Below are 19014 nucleotides of genomic sequence, written 5' to 3' on the forward strand. Positions count from 1 at the left end.
CTGCAGAAAAAATGAACAGTAAATACATTTTTTACTCAATCCATCTGTAGTAAGCATATACTTTTTGAGCATATTCATTTACTTGCTTATTATATTTGATGCAGAACACTGGATTTGAAATTAATCTATTTGTGTCTCATATCTGATTTTTGCTGGAAAAAAAGTATATCAGTTTCGCTGCTTGTCGAAAATGGTGGAGTTCAATTTTGACTGTCATGCCTTATTGAATTTTTTGAACTTCAGATACTTCCAGAAATTTCAACTGAATTCATTGCGTATTCGCTGATATGAAGTATTATTATTATGATTATTATCAAAAATAATTGCTAATTTTTTGCAACCAAGTCCAACGATTTATGCGACTGCTTTATTTACCTTTTTCAAATTCTGTTTGAATAGTTATTTATATTATATCATAAAAACATTTCAATAAATTTTATTTCCATTTTATTTTACTTTTTGATTCCAATCAAATCAATGGCGTCTCTTAGTTACCCGAAATACGACACACTCCCCCAGATATTTGCGAGTCAGGGTGAACCCAATATTTACTCACCCAAAGGAAATTACGGAGTAAACTTTGGAGGAAATAAAGCTACAATGAGTGTCCCATTTATGAACTCTAGCGGGTACAAGTATGATAGATGGATCCCAAACAATAATATGTAAGAAAACGCGGGTCCATGAAATTTAAATAATTATGAAAAGTTCTCAGAACGGCACACGTAGTGGATAGTTTAAATGGTCTTATTGAGAAAACGCGTTTTTTTACGCAATAAGATTTGTGTATATTTAATCCCTTATATTAACTCTGCCTTAGAACTTCTTTTTTACGCGAACGATATCAATGTTTTTTTTGGTAAAAAAAAGGTCTATTTCGGCAAAAAAATTGGGAATAAAAATGATCATGGGGTAATTTGAACAAAAACGACCCTAAATTTTGAATCAAATTTTTATAATGAACCCATCTTCCATACTTGTACATTCAGTGGTACAAGTAATGCTCTGGTGCCTTTCAACCAGGGTGCAATGGGAGGGAAATTGGGTCAATATGGGGGTCAAATGATGGAAGACTCGAATCGAGTGAGAGCACTTGAAATGAGACTGAGTGAGTTTGTATCTTCTTTCTTTCTAGCTTTAAGACTAAGGGTGTGTTTAATATTTTTAATCTACTTTAGAATATTGCTTCCCAACAGACTAATTACACAAGCAAAGCTTGTGTTATAGTATGAACTCTCCTTTTTTTCCAACCTAAGTCGCAAATATTGTTGCGACAAGATGCGTTCATTTTGAAAGTTTTCATTTTAATCAATATTCAGCTATTAAGTACAGCCAACGCTAAGAATATTAATACAGACTAATTTATTAACACAAATAGCACTTTGCTGCCAGGTAACATGGATCTGTAGCGTAGAGGTAGGGACGGAGACCCGCAACACCATAAGAAAGTTCGAACCTGGGCAGGGTCGGATGATTTAATGAACTTTTTCGTATACTAGCTAAAATGCGTCCGCTCTATAAATTCTGCATGTTAGTTGGTAAGTTCATTTTTTGTTCAAATTCACTGGTACTGCTAATGCGTCATAATTGGCTTGCGCCACTTAGCAAGTATGTAGACTCATAATTGGCACGCGTCACTTAAGAAAATTTGTAGACTCAAAGCTTTGCCCATTCAATTTTTCCCTGTAGCGTTATCGGTCATTTTTGCTTGTGTATGCGAAGTGAAACTTCGCCTCTCTCTGTAGCAATTAAACACAAAAACTGGATCAAAATTTTATTATTTCCCTTACTTATCATTTTTATGTTCAGACCAAAACAAGCTAGAATGACTTTTGATTCTGTAAATGCATCTAACAGTATTGCGATCGTCTTAAGCTCAGTCAAAAGGAGATTTTCATTTTTTGAAATATATTTTCGATGTGACTATTTAAGATTGGCTTTTAGCTTGATTCTTTTTTTTTTCAACAAAAAAAAGTTTACCCTAAATGCATTATTTGACCAGAAACAAATTTTGTTCTGGCAAATGTCTTTGAAAATGAAACAAAATTGCTACTATCAGGGCAATTTTTTTAAAAATCTTTAGCTGCCTTTTGTGTTTGTGTTGTTTGAAAAGACTAAGTTGAAGAACTAACACAGATTTTGTCAACTTTTTTTTCAAATTACGAGCAATGAACACTCACACTTATATCAGCAAATTCCAAAGATGACTTCTGTTGACGTAATTCTGATTTCTGTCATAAATTAAGTTTTGAATTAAGTGCTGTAAATTGCGCAGTTTAAACTATAAAATGCAAGTTTTGGAAGCTTCTTCGTAAAAAGAGATTGCGCAAAAATGAATTCTGTAAATTGAACAAAGTGTAGGCCGTAAGTTCTGTAACAATATCCACAACTGATTAATTGGTTGAAAGCTGATGTGTTAGCTTAAAATAAAAAAAAATAGATATAAAATCTCTTTAAGTTTAGCTCAGTATATTATTAGATTCATTGTTTTAATCAAATTTTTCTGCAATTCGTTTTTTCATGGGCTGAAAAAGTTGGAAGTTTTGTTGAAAATAACTGGTGCTTCCATTCTTTTCATAATTTCTTTTCATTATAAAATTTGTCCAAATGAGGTCACTAAACAATCAAAAGTAGAATAAAAAACTTTTTAAGAATAACATCGATCACCATCAGAGTAATAGCTAGCATGTTTTCAAGTGTCTACTACTCCAAGCCTTGATAACCATTTGATCTTTATTCTTTTTGGTAATGGTAGTTCTTTGTAATTTTGTGTAGAAGTTTTTATAAATATTATACTGAGATGTGATATGCATTCCCCGCCGTTTTTGAAATTTGCCTTCCCTGCCGTTTTTCGGCAGAAGTAAAAAAGATTCTTTAAAAAATTTAGCATAAAAGATATTCCTATCTTCTGTTTTTTTTTTCCCAAAATTTGAATCAATGTTTCAAACTTTTTGGATGAGTAATTTACTATTTCTAATTACTTTTGCTGGACAGTAAATAGCATCTGAATCAATGGCCTCATCAGAGATTTAATTCCAACTCTTGAAATCTTTAGTACACGTTTTGAGCAACTTTTATCTTGCGTTCGTGCTTGGTGTCTGGATGCTTAGTTTTAGGAGATGACACGATAGAACAGAAAACACATATTTGTAGAAATAATAACCTTTTTCTGTGCGAGTAGCACAGACTAGTCCAACCACTTCCGTAAACAGTTCCATATTTTTGCATAATATCTTGATAATCTCTTAATGAAATCAAACTTGTGCAGCCTAAAAGATCATTTTTTAAAAAAAACAAGCGTAAACTGATTGCTGTACTTGCTCGAAATTCTAAATCTAAATTCTAAGAAATACTAAATTCTAGAAATACTAAATTCAATGTCGTTCGAATCATTCCGCTGATTATTTTTACAACAAAAATGCGTGGAAAACAAAAAGAAGAGAAAAAAAATAACAATGATAGAGGATTGATGTGCGAGTAGCACAGAATGATCCGACTAAATTCATAAAAACTACAAAAGAAGGTTTTTTTTTCTTTTTTCAAATTGAAGTCGTTGTTTATACATACTATACAAATGAGTAGAAAATCATTGAAATACTGCATTTATCCAAAAAAATGAATAACCACTTAATAACAGAAAAAAAAATTGTTTTTCAAAACTTTTTCCTCGCAAAATTTTGTATATATTTTTGGAAACTTTTTTTCACTAGTTAGCGTTTTAAAATTATCGTATTCGGAAAATCCATTTTCTTAATCTAAAGTTTTCTCAGCCTAAAGTTAGACTGAAACCCATTACGAGGCCAAACTCTGCACTGGATAGGAGCACAATTTTGTGTCTGTATGTTCCTGGATTCCAGAGACAAGTCTTTAAACATGTTTAAATTTTGTCGGAACGATCAAAGAAAATGAAGGAACAAAAGAAGAACAAAGGGAGCGTCCTTGTCGCGAAATCCGCTTACAATGCGCAAAATGCACAGTTTGATCTCGTAATGCTAAAAAATTTCAAACCAGTTTTTGCTCTACATTAAGATTTTTTAAAAGTTTTTTGTAGTCGTTCGAATCACGGTTGATACTGCTATAATTTGTCCTTGTTGATCTGTTGTGCTTCTCTGTGGAAAAAAAAATAATGAAAATACTGGCGAATCTAAAATTACTTTCAGTTTCCAATGTTTGGAATAAAAACTATCATCTCAAAATACCACTTCGACGAAAAATTTTTCCAGATCACTAATTGATTTGCATACATTTTGTTCAAAATATATTGCTTCACTGGGTTCGAAAAGTGACTGGTTGCCTTGAAATAATTTTGGCCGAGTTCTTTCCGTCCAAGTTAACGCAGCAACGATTAGTTGGATATCATTTTAACACAATGCTCAAAAATTGACAACATGGTATCATGATTATAAACTTTTAGCAATTCCCAGAGCATCTAAAACTCTCGAAAAGCAACTGTCCAACTTTACCGGCGACTTAACTTCAATAAACAAAATAAAATCTCATGAAGTTTTTCTCTAACAATTAGAAACTTTAAAATTTGCATCACCTGATGCTATGCAAATTGAATAGCAATTTGCGCAGTTTTAGCTAGCAATAAGTTAAGAGAAAAAAAAGGTTTTGTTTTACAATTTTTAGTCCTCTCAATTGCAATGAATGAGGTACCTTCGTTAATGGGTACAGATGTGACGCATGTTTAACCACTAAGTCAGCTCTTTATAATGATGGCAAATTGCTATCAGATACTATAGGGGGGCAATAATTACAGTTAAACTTTAAAAAAAAATTCAAAAGTGTTTTTTGTTTTACTATATTTGCGGCTTTTTAGATAAAGATAACTGGATTACTGATCTGAGTTTCTGATTAAGTGATGAGGAACGTAGTTCAGACTTTTATGTAGTTCATGCAGTTTTTTGTTGTAGTTTGTAGAGAATTTTTGGTAGTTACTTATGCTTAGGTATTTGTTTTTAATAATAAACGCAAAAAAAAAAAAACTTTCAGCCAACAATTTTTTTTATTAGACCTCATTTATTTATTTCACTTTTCGTATGAGACAGAATATTTGTCTACATTCAAAGTATTGTTTTTAGTTTCGTGTCGCAAGTTGTGCGAAGCTTCTGTGTTTAACATTCTTCTAGATATATATGCTTCTAGGTAGCATATATAACAAGAATGGATGCTTCTATGTAAGCACTATTTGAGTTCAATTCAATTTCTTCTGCTAAAAATTAAGGTAAGTTTTGCTCTGAAGGTAAGTATGAAAGTGTAAAGGTCACGAAAAACTTGATCAACTTCTAGTTTCGAAAGTGGAATTTTATTGTCAGATTACCCAGTGAAATAAATTTTACCTATTGATCCAGTTTTCTCAATTTGAGTAAATTTTACCAAAAAATTCCAGCTAAAAAAATGTTCTTGCAATACAAAGAGCTGTAAAGCCATATATATTTTGCTATGAAATTATAAAGACGAAGTTTTTTCAAAAAAAAAAACAAGTCAGTTTTTCTTTTTGTTTTTTTTTGACTTTTTTGGCTCTTTTCCTACTGTCTGTCGGCTATTTTTAATGAAGTTCTGATAATGTGATTGTTTCGTTTTCAAAAACTAAATAGCCTTTTTATTTCTCAATGACAAAAAAGTTATCTTTAAGGCATGATTAATGAAAGATTTGGCGTGTTTAGTGGCGGCGGAGCAGAGCAACAAGACAGTTCTCGAGGAGGTGGTCCGTCTGCAGAATGAGATGAGAGTGACAGTGAGACGACTGGAGGAGAACTACAGCAAAGAGCTGGCTGAGAGGAGCCAGGTGGACCAGGGGGTGAGGAGTGCCAGCCAGAGTGTGCAGCAGATGGCCAGTCGCATCCAACAGATAGAACAGATGGTACTGGTTAAAATAAAAATTAAATAAAAGGGTGCGGTTATAAGAGTGGTGATGAAGTGGTAACGTCTCCGCCTCTCAGTCAAATGGTAGGCTGTTCGAGGCCCACCATGATCCGTGCTAGTTGCTTGAGGGTGAGGTAAAATTACCCAGCCTAGAAAAATAAACAATAAAAGTGCATGTAATTCTTGAGCATGGAATAACAGCGGTTCTCCGTGTAGAGTTGAACATCTCGTAAGTTGGTCCTGTCCCTTGTGAATAAATTCGTCTTGACTTGGGGGGGGGGTTAAGTCGGGAATTTCAATGGTTTTCTCAGACTTATACAAATCCATCAGATCATCATCATCATGACTAAGGCACTACTGCCCATTGTCAGCCACATATTGAGTCCCGAACTATCGCACGCCATCGCTTTCTGTCCAGGGCTGCCTCCATGCAGGCATCTTTCCAGCACAATCTCCACTTGTCTGCCCTCATGTTCGGTGGTTTCAGAACACGTTCGAGGTCAGCAGCGACTGTTGATCTCCATGTTCTTCTGACCCCACCTCTTGGTCTTTTCCAAGTGGGCGCCTTCTCGAAGAACAGTGCCTCCTTCGTCACTCTCTCATCCGGCATTCTGAACACATGTCCACACCACTTCAGTCGCATACGCCTCAGCACATAGTCCATAGGTGAGTCAAGTTGTGCTTTGCGAAGCAGTTCCTGGGTAGCTATTTCGAATCCATTGTAGACAAATCGCCGTGCACACCTAGTTTCGAATGAGGACAACCTGGCCAGGTCCCCTTTCTTAACCGGCCATGTTTCTGCGCCGTATAGGAGAGCACTTCTTACGCATGCTTTGTACACTTTGCTTTTGGTCCTGGTGGTTATGTTTCTGTTACTCCAGAATTTCTTCAGCTGCGCAGCATTTCTAGTCGCGCTGGCTATTCTGTGCTGAACTTCTGGGGTAATGTCTCCGTTACAGGTGATGCGGCTTCCTAGGTAGTCGAACTCAGTGACGTTTTCTAGCTTAACACCATTACAAAATAGCACCGTTGGCTCGCAACAGGAGAACATGCACTTAGTCTTGGACTCGTTCAGTTGGAGTCCTACCAATTTTGCGGCGTCAACTACTCGATTCAGTAAGTTCTGGGCGTCATCTGGATTGTCCTCTAGCAGGCAAATGTCATCTGCATAGTCCAGGTCAGTAATACTGGTTTCTAGCCGGATACCTAGATTCGTGTTATCTGTGGCGACGTTCAGGATCCGATCAATGAGGATGTTGAACAGGAAGGGTGACAGGACGCCACCCTGGCGGACTCCTGTTTCCACGTGGAACGCCTCTGATAGGTTGTCGTTTCTTCGCACGATGCTGTTGGACTGTGAATACATGTTCCTGAGAATCCTAAGCAGCTTGTCTGGCATTCCGTGATCTTCCAGGATCTTCCATATGGCATCTCTCTTGACGCTGTCAAAGGCAGCTTTGAAATCTATGAAGACCATCACTGTGGGTATATTGTACTCACTTCGCTGCTCGATTATCTGTCGTAGGGCGAAAACTTGATCTCTACAACCTCTTCCCTTCTTAAAGCCGGCTTGATTATCTCTCGCGTATGAGTCGTAGAGGTCGTCAAAACGTGCGAGTAGTATAGCTTCCAGGATTTTTAAACCAATGCAGAGCAGAGATATTCCTCTATAGTTGCTGCACACTAGTTTGTCACCTTTTTTATGAAACGGCAGGAGTATTGACGTTCGCCATTCATCTGGGACTGCCTCTTCTCTCCATATATTTTTGAAGAGGTCTTTCAGAAGAAGTACTATTCTCTCACCTCCTTTTTTGAACAGTTCTGGTGGGATGTGGTCGCACCCGCCAGCTCTGTGGTTATGGAGGCTTGCTAGTGCAACCTCAATCTCACTTCTTAGCGGCTCTCCCTGATCTATATCCGTAAAGACTCCAGTACTCGAGACGACCTTGGGCAGTTGGGCCGGGCTGTTGTCAGCATTCAGAAGTTGGCAGAAGTGAGTTGCCCATCGTTGCATGACTTCCTTGCTATCGCTGATTTGTTGGCCATCGAGACCTTTGACTGTTTGTGAACTACTCGATTTGGCACCACTCAAAGTCCGAATGAGGCGGTACATCTCTCTAGTGTGTCCTCTTTCATTGGCGTCCTCAATTTGATCCGATTTCATGTCGAGGTAGCAGTTCTTGTCTTTTCGGATGAGTTTTTTCACCAGCTTTCGTTGCGCAGCTATTTTCGAGAGTTCAGCGCCCTTAGCCTTGAGGTTTTCACGTGTTCTGATGGCTTTGAGGGTTTCATCAGATATCCAAGGTTTCCTTACGGTGCACGAGATTCCCAGATTCTTTTTCGCCGATGATATCATACTGTCTCTTAGGATTTCCCATTTCTGGTTCACGTTGCTGGTAGATTCGGTTACTGAACAAAGGGCCGTACAGTATTTCCTGGAAGTACCTGTATGTTGGAGCCCATCGAGGTTGAGTCTAACTGTTCTATGGGTTTTGACATATGTACGAAGTTTCGTCTTCAGATTGCATTTCACCATTCTATGGTCGCTGTCGATCCAAATCTTGTCACTTCTTGCTCTGATATCGTTGATCGCTGTGCGCCATCTCCTCTTGATCAGGATGAAGTCTATCTGGTTCCGGGTTCGTCTGTCGCGTGATATCCAGGTATATAGCTGGTGGTTCTTCTTCTGGTACATCGCGTTTGCAATTGCCAGGTCGTTCGTAGCTGCAAACATAGCGAGGCGTTCTCCATTGTCGTTTCGTTTCGATGTTTTTATGAAACGACCTATGTGTTGTTGTTCCGCGGGGTATGCCTGTCCTAGGCTGGCATTTAGATCTCCCGCTAAGATAATTACATCACCGTTGGGGCATTTTTCAAGAGTCTTTTGTAGTGTTCGGTAAAACTCATCTTTGTCGAGAGCTTCTGCGTCCTCAGTCGGCGCATATCCACATATAATGGATAATGGGTAGGGTTTAGCAAAGATGCGGGCGGAGCAAACTCTGGGGCTGGTTGCTTTCCATGATTGCACGGAGCTGCTGAGTTTCTTGTCGATTGCGATACCAACTCCGTGGATGCCTCGGTTGTCGTCATACCCACTGGTGTATACTTTGTAGTTTTTGGTGTTATGCGTGTTGTCTCCGGAAATTCTAGTTTCCTGAAGGCAGGCAATGTGAACTCCATGGTTTTCAAGGGATTGCAGGCAATGTGAAATCCATGGTTTTCAAGGGATTTTGGGACTTTCATAATGTGGGTTCTTGGCTGGTTTTACAGGGCTCGCCACGCCCCAACCCTCCTCCTTTATCCGGGCTTGGGACCGGCTGCCTTCTCAAGAGAGTTAACAGGCGGAGTTGAGGCGGTACATCAAAGGTCACAAACAGTCAAAGGTTCACAAACATTTTAGCAATCCCCCACGTTATTGCAATTAGCAAAAACTCGTTATTCAGGAGATTATTAGGATTCGGAAAGATATTTGGTATTTTTTTTTAGAAAACATCAGATTTTTATATATTAAGTTTTAAGAAAAAGTAAATGCCTTGCCTAGTTTTATGTTGTCAAAACACTGATCTTTGATGACAACATTAAAATCAAAAATACTACACAAATTAAAAATTGACCGGGTTATTTTTGTAGCTCCCCCTTGTTTCTATAATTTTTAGTAGTCCGTTAAATTTTTTTCTTGTCTTCGCTGACCCGCTTTTCTTCGGCGCTTCGTAGATTTTTATCGCGTTCTGATTTCTTGTTTCCCGACTTGCTCATTTGTGTCCAGATTACTTCCTGTTGCGTGTTCCAAAATGAGAATCTGAGTTTCTGGGACCTCTTGTCCGCTAAGATTATCGATGTCCAGATTCTCTTTTGCGATTATCGCCTAGTGAAATTTGTTGCTCCATTGGGTCCAGGAATGTAGCGGCTCCATTGTGTGAGTTGGCCTGAATGAATGAATTCCATAAAAATAAAACAATAAACTACAAAACAAAACATAAGAAATGTTTTGAATTAAAATGTCGGTTCTAAAGCTAACACGAACAGTGAATGATCGACAACTGGTTGGTTCATACTGGAGGTTGACTGGTATCTAATCAATACCGATGGTCAGAAGAATATAATAATAAAACAAATCAGCACAAGTTTGTTAAATTTTTAGGTTTTTATGTATTAACTTTTATGTTATTTTTAAGAAGTAGATATTTAAAAAAAACTAATTAACTGTTTAGTTTGATGTTGACAAAAAATTGATTTTAGACGTCAACATTAACACAACTCATGCAGTTTATATCATAAACTATAATACTCATTTTAATACTCATTTGTAACTCAATTTAATTTGCAGAAGAGCAGGTTATTTTTTCGTCTTGTTTTTAAAGTAGGGATGCATCTTCTTGATTCCGAACTTATAACTGATTATATGTTCTTTTTTTAGATGGAGCAGGGTCAGTCAAGTGTGACTAATCTGACAGGTCAGGTGAAGAGGATAGAGACTAATCTGATGAGTGCTCAGAGAGATGTTCTTCAGAGGAATGACTCATACTTCGCAAGGTGAAAGAAATCTTGACATTCGTATAGCAAATTTAAAAATTATATTTTTGAACACTAAATAAATTATATTCTTTTAATAACTAAGCATTCCTATTAAAAACTACTCCAATTCACTTCATCTCAAGTCATTTCCGCCCGAAGAACAGTCAGTTCCTGAAATGACTGCTTTTTGGGGTGGAAATGTCTGGTCACGGTTAAAAACTTAGCTTGAATAGTAGATACATCGCTACAAAGATGCCGAGATTTTTTCATCTCAAATTGATATTAAGTTATTTGTAAATCAAGATGTAATTTTTAAGCCAGTAGATGCTTTGGGTGCCTTAAGCTCGCTGGTTGTTTCTCTGCAGCTGCCAGAAAGCACGCGAAATCTCTGCCAAAATTTTTTTAAAACGGAGAATTTTCTTTTTCAAATCAAAAACATGTGTCTACCTGTAAATAAAAAGCTTGAAACTTAGTTTTTCTTGATCTTTCGTCTCGAACTGTTTTTTAATCATATGCTTAAACTTCTTTAAAAATTGGAATTTAAGCCGACATATCTCTGAGCAGACATGTTCACATCAATTAGAATACTGAATACAGCGTCCCAAATAAGAGACAAAATGTAAACATCTAAACTAAAACTGACTGCAAAAAGATTCACCTGTTGAGTTTTGAAGCCAACATTGAATTTTAGGAATCTAAGCCGACATATCTCTAAGCAGACAAGTTCTCGTTTCAGACTGAACACAGTGTCGCAGTCAGTTGAGGAGTGGGCGGGGGAGAGGGCGAAGATGCAGAGTGTGGTTGGGATGTTGGCCCAGGAGGTGAAGCAACTGAAACATGCTCTGGAGGTGAAACAGCTGGACTACCAGACACTCCAGCAGGAGATACACAAGCGAAGTTCACAGATAGAGAATGAGTCACAATCTATGGTTAGTAATGTTTTTCCAGTTAACCAGCCAGAGACCTACCCTGGAAGTTATCTAATTGAGACTAACTAAGCTGTTATAAGACTGATAGTTTGATCTTCTGTACACAAGGTCATTGTGTTAAGACGTCTGTGACGTCACATAACAGATCTAAAAGAGAACAAAAGTGAGGAGACCATAGTGACAAATTAACCAATTCAGATCCAGTTGTTTTATCTCAAGAGTAGAGCTTCAACGGCTATAGCTTTCACAGAAGAGCTGACACTGCAAATACGAGATGTGAAACCGGTATCTTTTGAACTTATTCCCTTATCATTCCCTTTCACGGGTGGATAACTCAGGTGTGCTTAGTCGTTGAATTAGTTCAATAGGTGAATTTTTTTGGTATCATAGTGAGGAAATGGGGTTAACAAGACCCGTAAATAATGCTATCATTAATATCTTTTAATTTTTAAAAGTATTGGCACTAGTTTTTGAATGGCACGAGATGTGAAACCGGTATCTTTTGAACTTATTCCCTTATCATTCCCTTTCACGGGTGGATAACTCAGGTGTGCTTAGTCGTTGAATTAGTTCAATAGGTGAATTTTTTTGGTATCATAGTGAGGAAATGGGGTTAACAAGACCCGTAAATAATGCTATCATTAATATCTTTTAATTTTTAAAAGTATTGGCACTAGTTTTTGAATGGCACGAGATTGGAAACCGGTATCTTTTGAACTTATTCCCTTATCATTCCCTTTCACGGGTGGATAACTCAGGTGTGCTTAGTCGTTGAATTAGTTCAATAGGTGAATTTTTTTGGTATCATAGTGAGGAAATGGGGTTAACAAGACCCGTAAATAATGCTATCATTAATATCTTTTAATTTTTAAAAGTATTGGCACTAGTTTTTGAATGGCACGAGATTGGAAACCGGTATCTTTTGAACTTATTCCCTTATCATTCCCTTTCACGGGTGGATAACTCAGGTGTGCTTAGTCGTTGAATTAGTTCAATAGGTGAATTTTTTTGGTATCATAGTGAGGAAATGGGGTTAACAAGACCCGTAAATAATGCTATCATTAATATCTTTTAATTTTTAAAAGTATTGGCACTAGTTTTTGAATGGCACGAGATGTGAAACCGGTATCTTTTGAACTTATTCCCTTATCATTCCCTTTCACGGGTGGATAACTCAGGTGTGCTTAGTCGTTGAATTAGTTCAATAGGTGATTTTTTTTGGTATCATAGTGAGGAAATGGGGTTAACAAGACCCGTAAATAATGCTATCATTAATATCTTTTAATTTTTAAAAGTATTGGCACTAGTTTTTGAATGGCACGAGATGTGAAACCGGTATCTTTTGAACTTATTCCCTTATCATTCCCTTTCACGGGTGGATAACTCAGGTGTGCTTAGTCGTTGAATTAGTTCAATAGGTGAATTTTTTGGTATCATAGTGAGGAAATGGGGTTAACAAGACCCGTAAATAATGCTATCATTAATATCTTTTAATTTTTAAAAGTATTGGCACTAGTTTTTGAATGGCACGAGATGTGAAACCGGTATCTTTTGAACTTATTCCCTTATCATTCCCTTTCACGGGTGGATAACTCAGGTGTGCTTAGTCGTTGAATTAGTTCAATAGGTGAATTTTTTTGGTATCATAGTGAGGAAATGGGGTTAACAAGACCCGTAAATAATGCTATCATTAATATCTTTTAATTTTTAAAAGTATTGGCACTAGTTTTTGAATGGCACGAGATGTGATACCGGTATCTTTTGAACTTATTCCCTTATCATTCCCTTTCACGGGTGGATAACTCAGGTGTGCTTAGTCGTTGAATTAGTTCAATAGGTGAATTTTTTTGGTATCATAGTGAGGAAATGGGGTTAACAAGACCCGTAAATAATGCTATCATTAATATCTTTTAATTTTTAAAAGTATTGGCACTAGTTTTTGAATGGCACGAGATGTGAAACCGGTATCTTTTGAACTTATTCCCTTATCATTCCCTTTCACGGGTGGATAACTCAGGTGTGCTTAGTCGTTGAATTAGTTCAATAAGTGAATTTTTTTGGTATCATAGTGAGGAAATGGGGTTAACAAGACCCGTAAATAATGCTATCATTAATATCTTTTAATTTTTAAAAGTATTGGCACTAGTTTTTGAATGGCACGAGATGTGAAACCGGTATCTTTTGAACTTATTCCCTTATCATTCCCTTTCACGGGTGGATAACTCAGGTGTGCTTAGTCGTTGAATTAGTTCAATAGGTGAATTTTTTTGGTATCATAGTGAGGAAATGGGGTTAACAAGACCCGTAAATAATGCTATCATTAATATCTTTTAATTTTTAAAAGTATTGGCACTAGTTTTTGAATGGCACGAGATGTGAAACCGGTATCTTTTGAACTTATTCCCTTATCATTCCCTTTCACGGGTGGATAACTCAGGTGTGCTTAGTCGTTGAATTAGTTCAATAGGTGAATTTTTTTGGTATCATAGTGAGGAAATGGGGTTAACAAGACCCGTAAATAATGCTATCATTAATATCTTTTAATTTTTAAAAGTTTTGGCACTAGTTTTTGAATGGCACGAGATGTGAAACCGGTATCTTTTGAACTTATTCCCTTATCATTCCCTTTCACGGGTGGATAACTCAGGTGTGCTTAGTCGTTGAATTAGTTCAATAGGTGAATTTTTTTGGTATCATAGTGAGGAAATGGGGTTAACAAGACCCGTAAATAATGCTATCATTAATATCTTTTAATTTTTAAAAGTATTGGCACTAGTTTTTGAATGGCACGAGATGTGAAACCGGTATCTTTTGAACTTATTCCCTTATCATTCCCTTTCACGGGTGGATAACTCAGGTGTGCTTAGTCGTTGAATTAGTTCAATAGGTGAATTTTTTTGGTATCATAGTGAGGAAATGGGGTTAACAAGACCCGTAAATAATGCTATCATTAATATCTTTTAATTTTTAAAAGTATTGGCACTAGTTTTTGAATGGCACGAGATGTGAAACCGGTATCTTTTGAACTTATTCCCTTATCATTCCCTTTCACGGGTGGATAACTCAGGTGTGCTTAGTCGTTGAATTAGTTCAATAGGTGAATTTTTTTGGTATCATAGTGAGGAAATGGGGTTAACAAGACCCGTAAATAATGCTATCATTAATATCTTTTAATTTTTAAAAGTATTGGCACTAGTTTTTGAATGGCACGAGATGTGAAACCGGTATCTTTTGAACTTATTCCCTTATCATTCCCTTTCACGGGTGGATAACTCAGGTGTGCTTAGTCGTTGAATTAGTTCAATAGGTGAATTTTTTTGGTATCATAGTGAGGAAATGGGGTTAACAAGACCCGTAAATAATGCTATCATTAATATCTTTTAATTTTTAAAAGTATTGGCACTAGTTTTTGAATGGCACGAGATGTGAAACCGGTATCTTTTGAACTTATTCCCTTATCATTCCCTTTCACGGGTGGATAACTCAGGTGTGCTTAGTCGTTGAATTAGTTCATTAGGTGAATTTTTTTGGTATCATAGTGAGGAAATGGGGTTAACAAGACCCGTAAATAATGCTATCATTAAAATCTTTTAATTTTTAAAAGTATTGGCACTAGTTTTTGAATGGCACGAGATGTGAAACCGGTATCTTTTGAACTTATTCCCTTATCATTCCCTTTCACGGGTGGATAACTCAGGTGTGCTTAGTCGTTGAATTAGTTCAATAGGTGAATTTTTTTGGTATCATAGTGAGGAAATGGGGTTAACAAGACCCGTAAATAATGCTATCATTAGTATCTTTTAATTTTTAAAAGTTTTGGCACTAGTTTTTGAATGGCACGAGATGTGAAACCGGTATCTTTTGAACTTATTCCCTTATCATTCCCTTTCACGGGTGGATAACTCAGGTGTGCTTAGTCGTTGAATTAGTTCAATAGGTGAATTTTTTTGGTATCATAGTGAGGAAATGGGGTTAACAAGACCCGTAAATAATGCTATCATTAATATCTTTTAATTTTTAAAAGTATTGGCACTAGTTTTTGAATGGCACGAGATGTGAAACCGGTATCTTTTGAACTTATTCCCTTATCATTCCCTTTCACGGGTGGATAACTCAGGTGTGCTTAGTCGTTGAATTAGTTCAATAGGTGAATTTTTTTGGTATCATAGTGAGGAAATGGGGTTAACAAGACCCGTAAATAATGCTATCATTAATATCTTTTAATTTTTAAAAGTATTGGCACTAGTTTTTGAATGGCACGAGATGTGAAACCGGTATCTTTTGAACTTATTCCCTTATCATTCCCTTTCACGGGTGGATAACTCAGGTGTGCTTAGTCGTTGAATTAGTTCAATAGGTGAATTTTTTTGGTATCATAGTGAGGAAATGGGGTTAACAAGACCCGTAAATAATGCTATCATTAATATCTTTTAATTTTTAAAAGTATTGGCACTAGTTTTTGAATGGCACGAGATGTGAAACCGGTATCTTTTGAACTTATTCCCTTATCATTCCCTTTCACGGGTGGATAACTCAGGTGTGCTTAGTCGTTGAATTAGTTCAATAGGTGAATTTTTTTGGTATCATAGTGAGCAAATGGGGTTAACAAGACCCGTAAATAATGCTATCATTAATATCTTTTAATTTTTAAAAGTATTGGCACTAGTTTTTGAATGGCACGAGATGTGAAACCGGTATCTTTTGAACTTATTCCCTTATCATTCCCTTTCACGGGTGGATAACTCAGGTGTGCTTAGTCGTTGAATTAGTTCAATAGGTGAATTTTTTTGGTATCATAGTGAGGAAATGGGGTTAACAAGACCCGTAAATAATGCTATCATTAATATCTTTTAATTTTTAAAAGTATTGGCACTAGTTTTTGAATGGCACGAGATGTGAAACCGGTATCTTTTGAACTTATTCCCTTATCATTCCCTTTCACGGGTGGATAACTCAGGTGTGCTTAGTCGTTGAATTAGTTCAATAGGTGATTTTTTTTGGTATCATAGTGAGCAAATGGGGTTAACAAGACCCGTAAATAATGCTATCATTAATATCTTTTAATTTTTAAAAGTATTGGCACTAGTTTTTGAATGGCACGAGATGTGAAACCGGTATCTTTTGAACTTATTCCCTTATCATTCCCTTTCACGGGTGGATAACTCAGGTGTGCTTAGTCGTTGAATTAGTTCAATAGGTGAATTTTTTTGGTATCATAGTGAGGAAATGGGGTTAACAAGACCCGTAAATAATGCTATCATTAATATCTTTTAATTTTTAAAAGTATTGGCACTAGTTTTTGAATGGCACGAGATGTGAAACCGGTATCTTTTGAACTTATTCCCTTATCATTCCCTTTCACGGGTGGATAACTCAGGTGTGCTTAGTCGTTGAATTAGTTCAATAGGTGAATTTTTTTGGTATCATAGTGAGGAAATGGGGTTAACAAGACCCGTAAATAATGCTATCATTAATATCTTTTAATTTTTAAAAGTTTTGGCACTAGTTTTTGAATGGCACGAGATGTGAAACCGGTATCTTTTGAACTTATTCCCTTATCATTCCCTTTCACGGGTGGATAACTCAGGTGTGCTTAGTCGTTGAATTAGTTCAATAGGTGAATTTTTTTGGTATCATAGTGAGGAAATGGGGTTAACAAGACCCGTAAATAATGCTATCATTAATATCTTTTAATTTTTAAAAGTATTGGCACTAGTTTTTGAATGGCACGAGATGTGAAACCGGTATCTTTTGAACTTATTCCCTTATCATTCCCTTTCACGGGTGGATAACTCAGGTGTGCTTAGTCGTTGAATTAGTTCAATAGGTGAATATTTTTGGTATCATAGTGAGGAAATGGGGTTAACAAGACCCGTAAATAATGCTATCATTAATATCTTTTAATTTTTAAAAGTATTGGCACTAGTTTTTGATGTGAAGCTGAAGAAAAAAAGAACAACGGCGAAAAAATTGATGAGCAAGAAAAGAAAAATAACAAACGAAAAAGATGATCTCTTTCACTTCAATTGTCTAGCTTCACCACGGGAAGAGTTTCTCGACTCATGTTTTAAATCAAGCAAGTTTCACTTTTGCCACTGATTAACTTCGGTCGAGAAGCAAATCTAAGTCACTTACAAAATCAAATCAAATCCGATTTCGGCCGAGAAAGTCGAAACTTTGGTCGCCTCTATCCGCCAGTTCTCAGTTGAACAATAGTGGTCGGTCGTGAACCTCCAGTTGAATCTTTTATTCAGAATGCTTGTCATACAATAGTGAGAAAATTTAGAAGAAATATACTAAGCTCCCTCTTCTTTGAGTTTTCCATAATTTAAACAAACTAAGTTTTTTATGTATGTTGTGGGAGAAAAAATCAGTCAGCACATGTGGTTAATTGTAAAACTACTTTCGGGAACAAACCTTTTTTTTTTGTATTGTGTCTAAGCTTCTTAGGAATCAATTGTTTAAGTAATCAGCCCAAAAAATGAGTTGATATAATTTTTCACCATCTTTTTGTTTTCTCGGAATATTTATTCTGACTGAGTGCTTTAAAAATAACGTACTAAGTTTCAGTTTCGTTTTAAAAATTTGTTTAGTTTTCTGTTATTATACTATTAATCAATAATATGAAGTTTGTGATTGTGTGTGGAGCGTTTTGTACTCCTCCTAATCGGCTGAACCAAAATAAATGATTTGATGCATGAAGACAAATACCTGTCCTGGGCTAAACATGTCTTAATTTTTTTGGACTTTTCCACTTGCCTCACATTTCAATTAGGTTTTCGAAAATTAATTTTGCTGTATGATATTCTAATGACAGTTTAGACGAAGAAACAAAGCTAACTCCGCTTCATCATAGCTTCTTGAAAATTCACAAATTACTATTACGAAACCAGATTATATTTTTTATTGTAGAAAATCAAGCATTTTGCAATAATGAAAACTTCAACTAATGCGGGAACAAAAGTTTTGAAAGTAAAAATCAGCCAAGTATTTAGTAGAATATCTAGTTAAGGAGAAAAATTAGAAAAAATGACAAAAAACTGGAATTCAATTAATTAAACGTTTCTGTTGCACTCTTAGATGGCATCTGTACCGACTAATTTTTCTAAAAAGCCATGAATGTAAAATTCTTTTATAGGTCTTGGTGATTTTTTGTTTGTTTTTTTTTGGAAAAAGTCTTGTTTTATTCACGCTTGCGTTTCATTTTTTGGTGGTTTGACTTTCAATATTTCTTTCAAGTTCATTCCTTTTCTTTTGTTAAAAGGAAGACTATCGAACAGCAAAAAATCAAAGGTCACAAAAAAACGTATTTTGTTGATTCAGTTTTCTCAAGTTGGGTTAACTATATCAAAACAGTGTTAATCATAATTTTTTCTTGAAATTCGAAGAGCTTATGGCCATTTTTTTTTCTTGAAATTTGAAGTTTCTCAAAAACGAGTCAGTTTTTTTTCCTATTTTTTTTGCGTTCATGACTCTTCTTCAATTGTCTGTTTTTTCTGGCGTTTTTTTCACTTCCATTTAGGACCTCCTAAAAACAACATTAGTGAAACATGATTCAGCAAAAAAATAGGATGTTGGCTGAACTACAGATTGATAGCTTTGTTAGTTGAACACGCATTTTCATTGGAGAGTGTTCCGCGTTTGAGCTTTCAAATTCTTTTCATACACATGTGCAGCGTAGTGTCATATTACTTTTTTAACC

The 19014-nt window shown here is 36.1% G+C and overlaps 1 protein-coding gene across 1 annotated transcript in view; it reads left to right on the top strand.

Moving 5' to 3' along the window:
• The first annotated feature begins 6 nt into the window (after positions 1-6).
• The window catches only part of LOC134853650 (uncharacterized), a 20327-nt gene continuing 1319 nt past the window's right edge, over positions 7-19014 (top strand). The window contains exons 1-5 of the mRNA XM_063869656.1: positions 7-629; positions 990-1108; positions 5670-5866; positions 10286-10401; positions 11120-11358. Coding sequence (XP_063725726.1) covers positions 478-629; positions 990-1108; positions 5670-5866; positions 10286-10401; positions 11120-11358 — 823 coding nt within the window. The 5' untranslated portion in view covers positions 7-477. The remainder of the gene's footprint in view (positions 630-989; positions 1109-5669; positions 5867-10285; positions 10402-11119; positions 11359-19014) is intronic.

The sequence above is a fragment of the Symsagittifera roscoffensis genome, chromosome 8, assembly GCF_963678635.1.
Source record: "Symsagittifera roscoffensis chromosome 8, txSymRosc1.1, whole genome shotgun sequence".
In the NCBI taxonomy this organism is placed as follows: Eukaryota; Metazoa; Xenacoelomorpha; order Acoela; family Convolutidae; genus Symsagittifera; species Symsagittifera roscoffensis.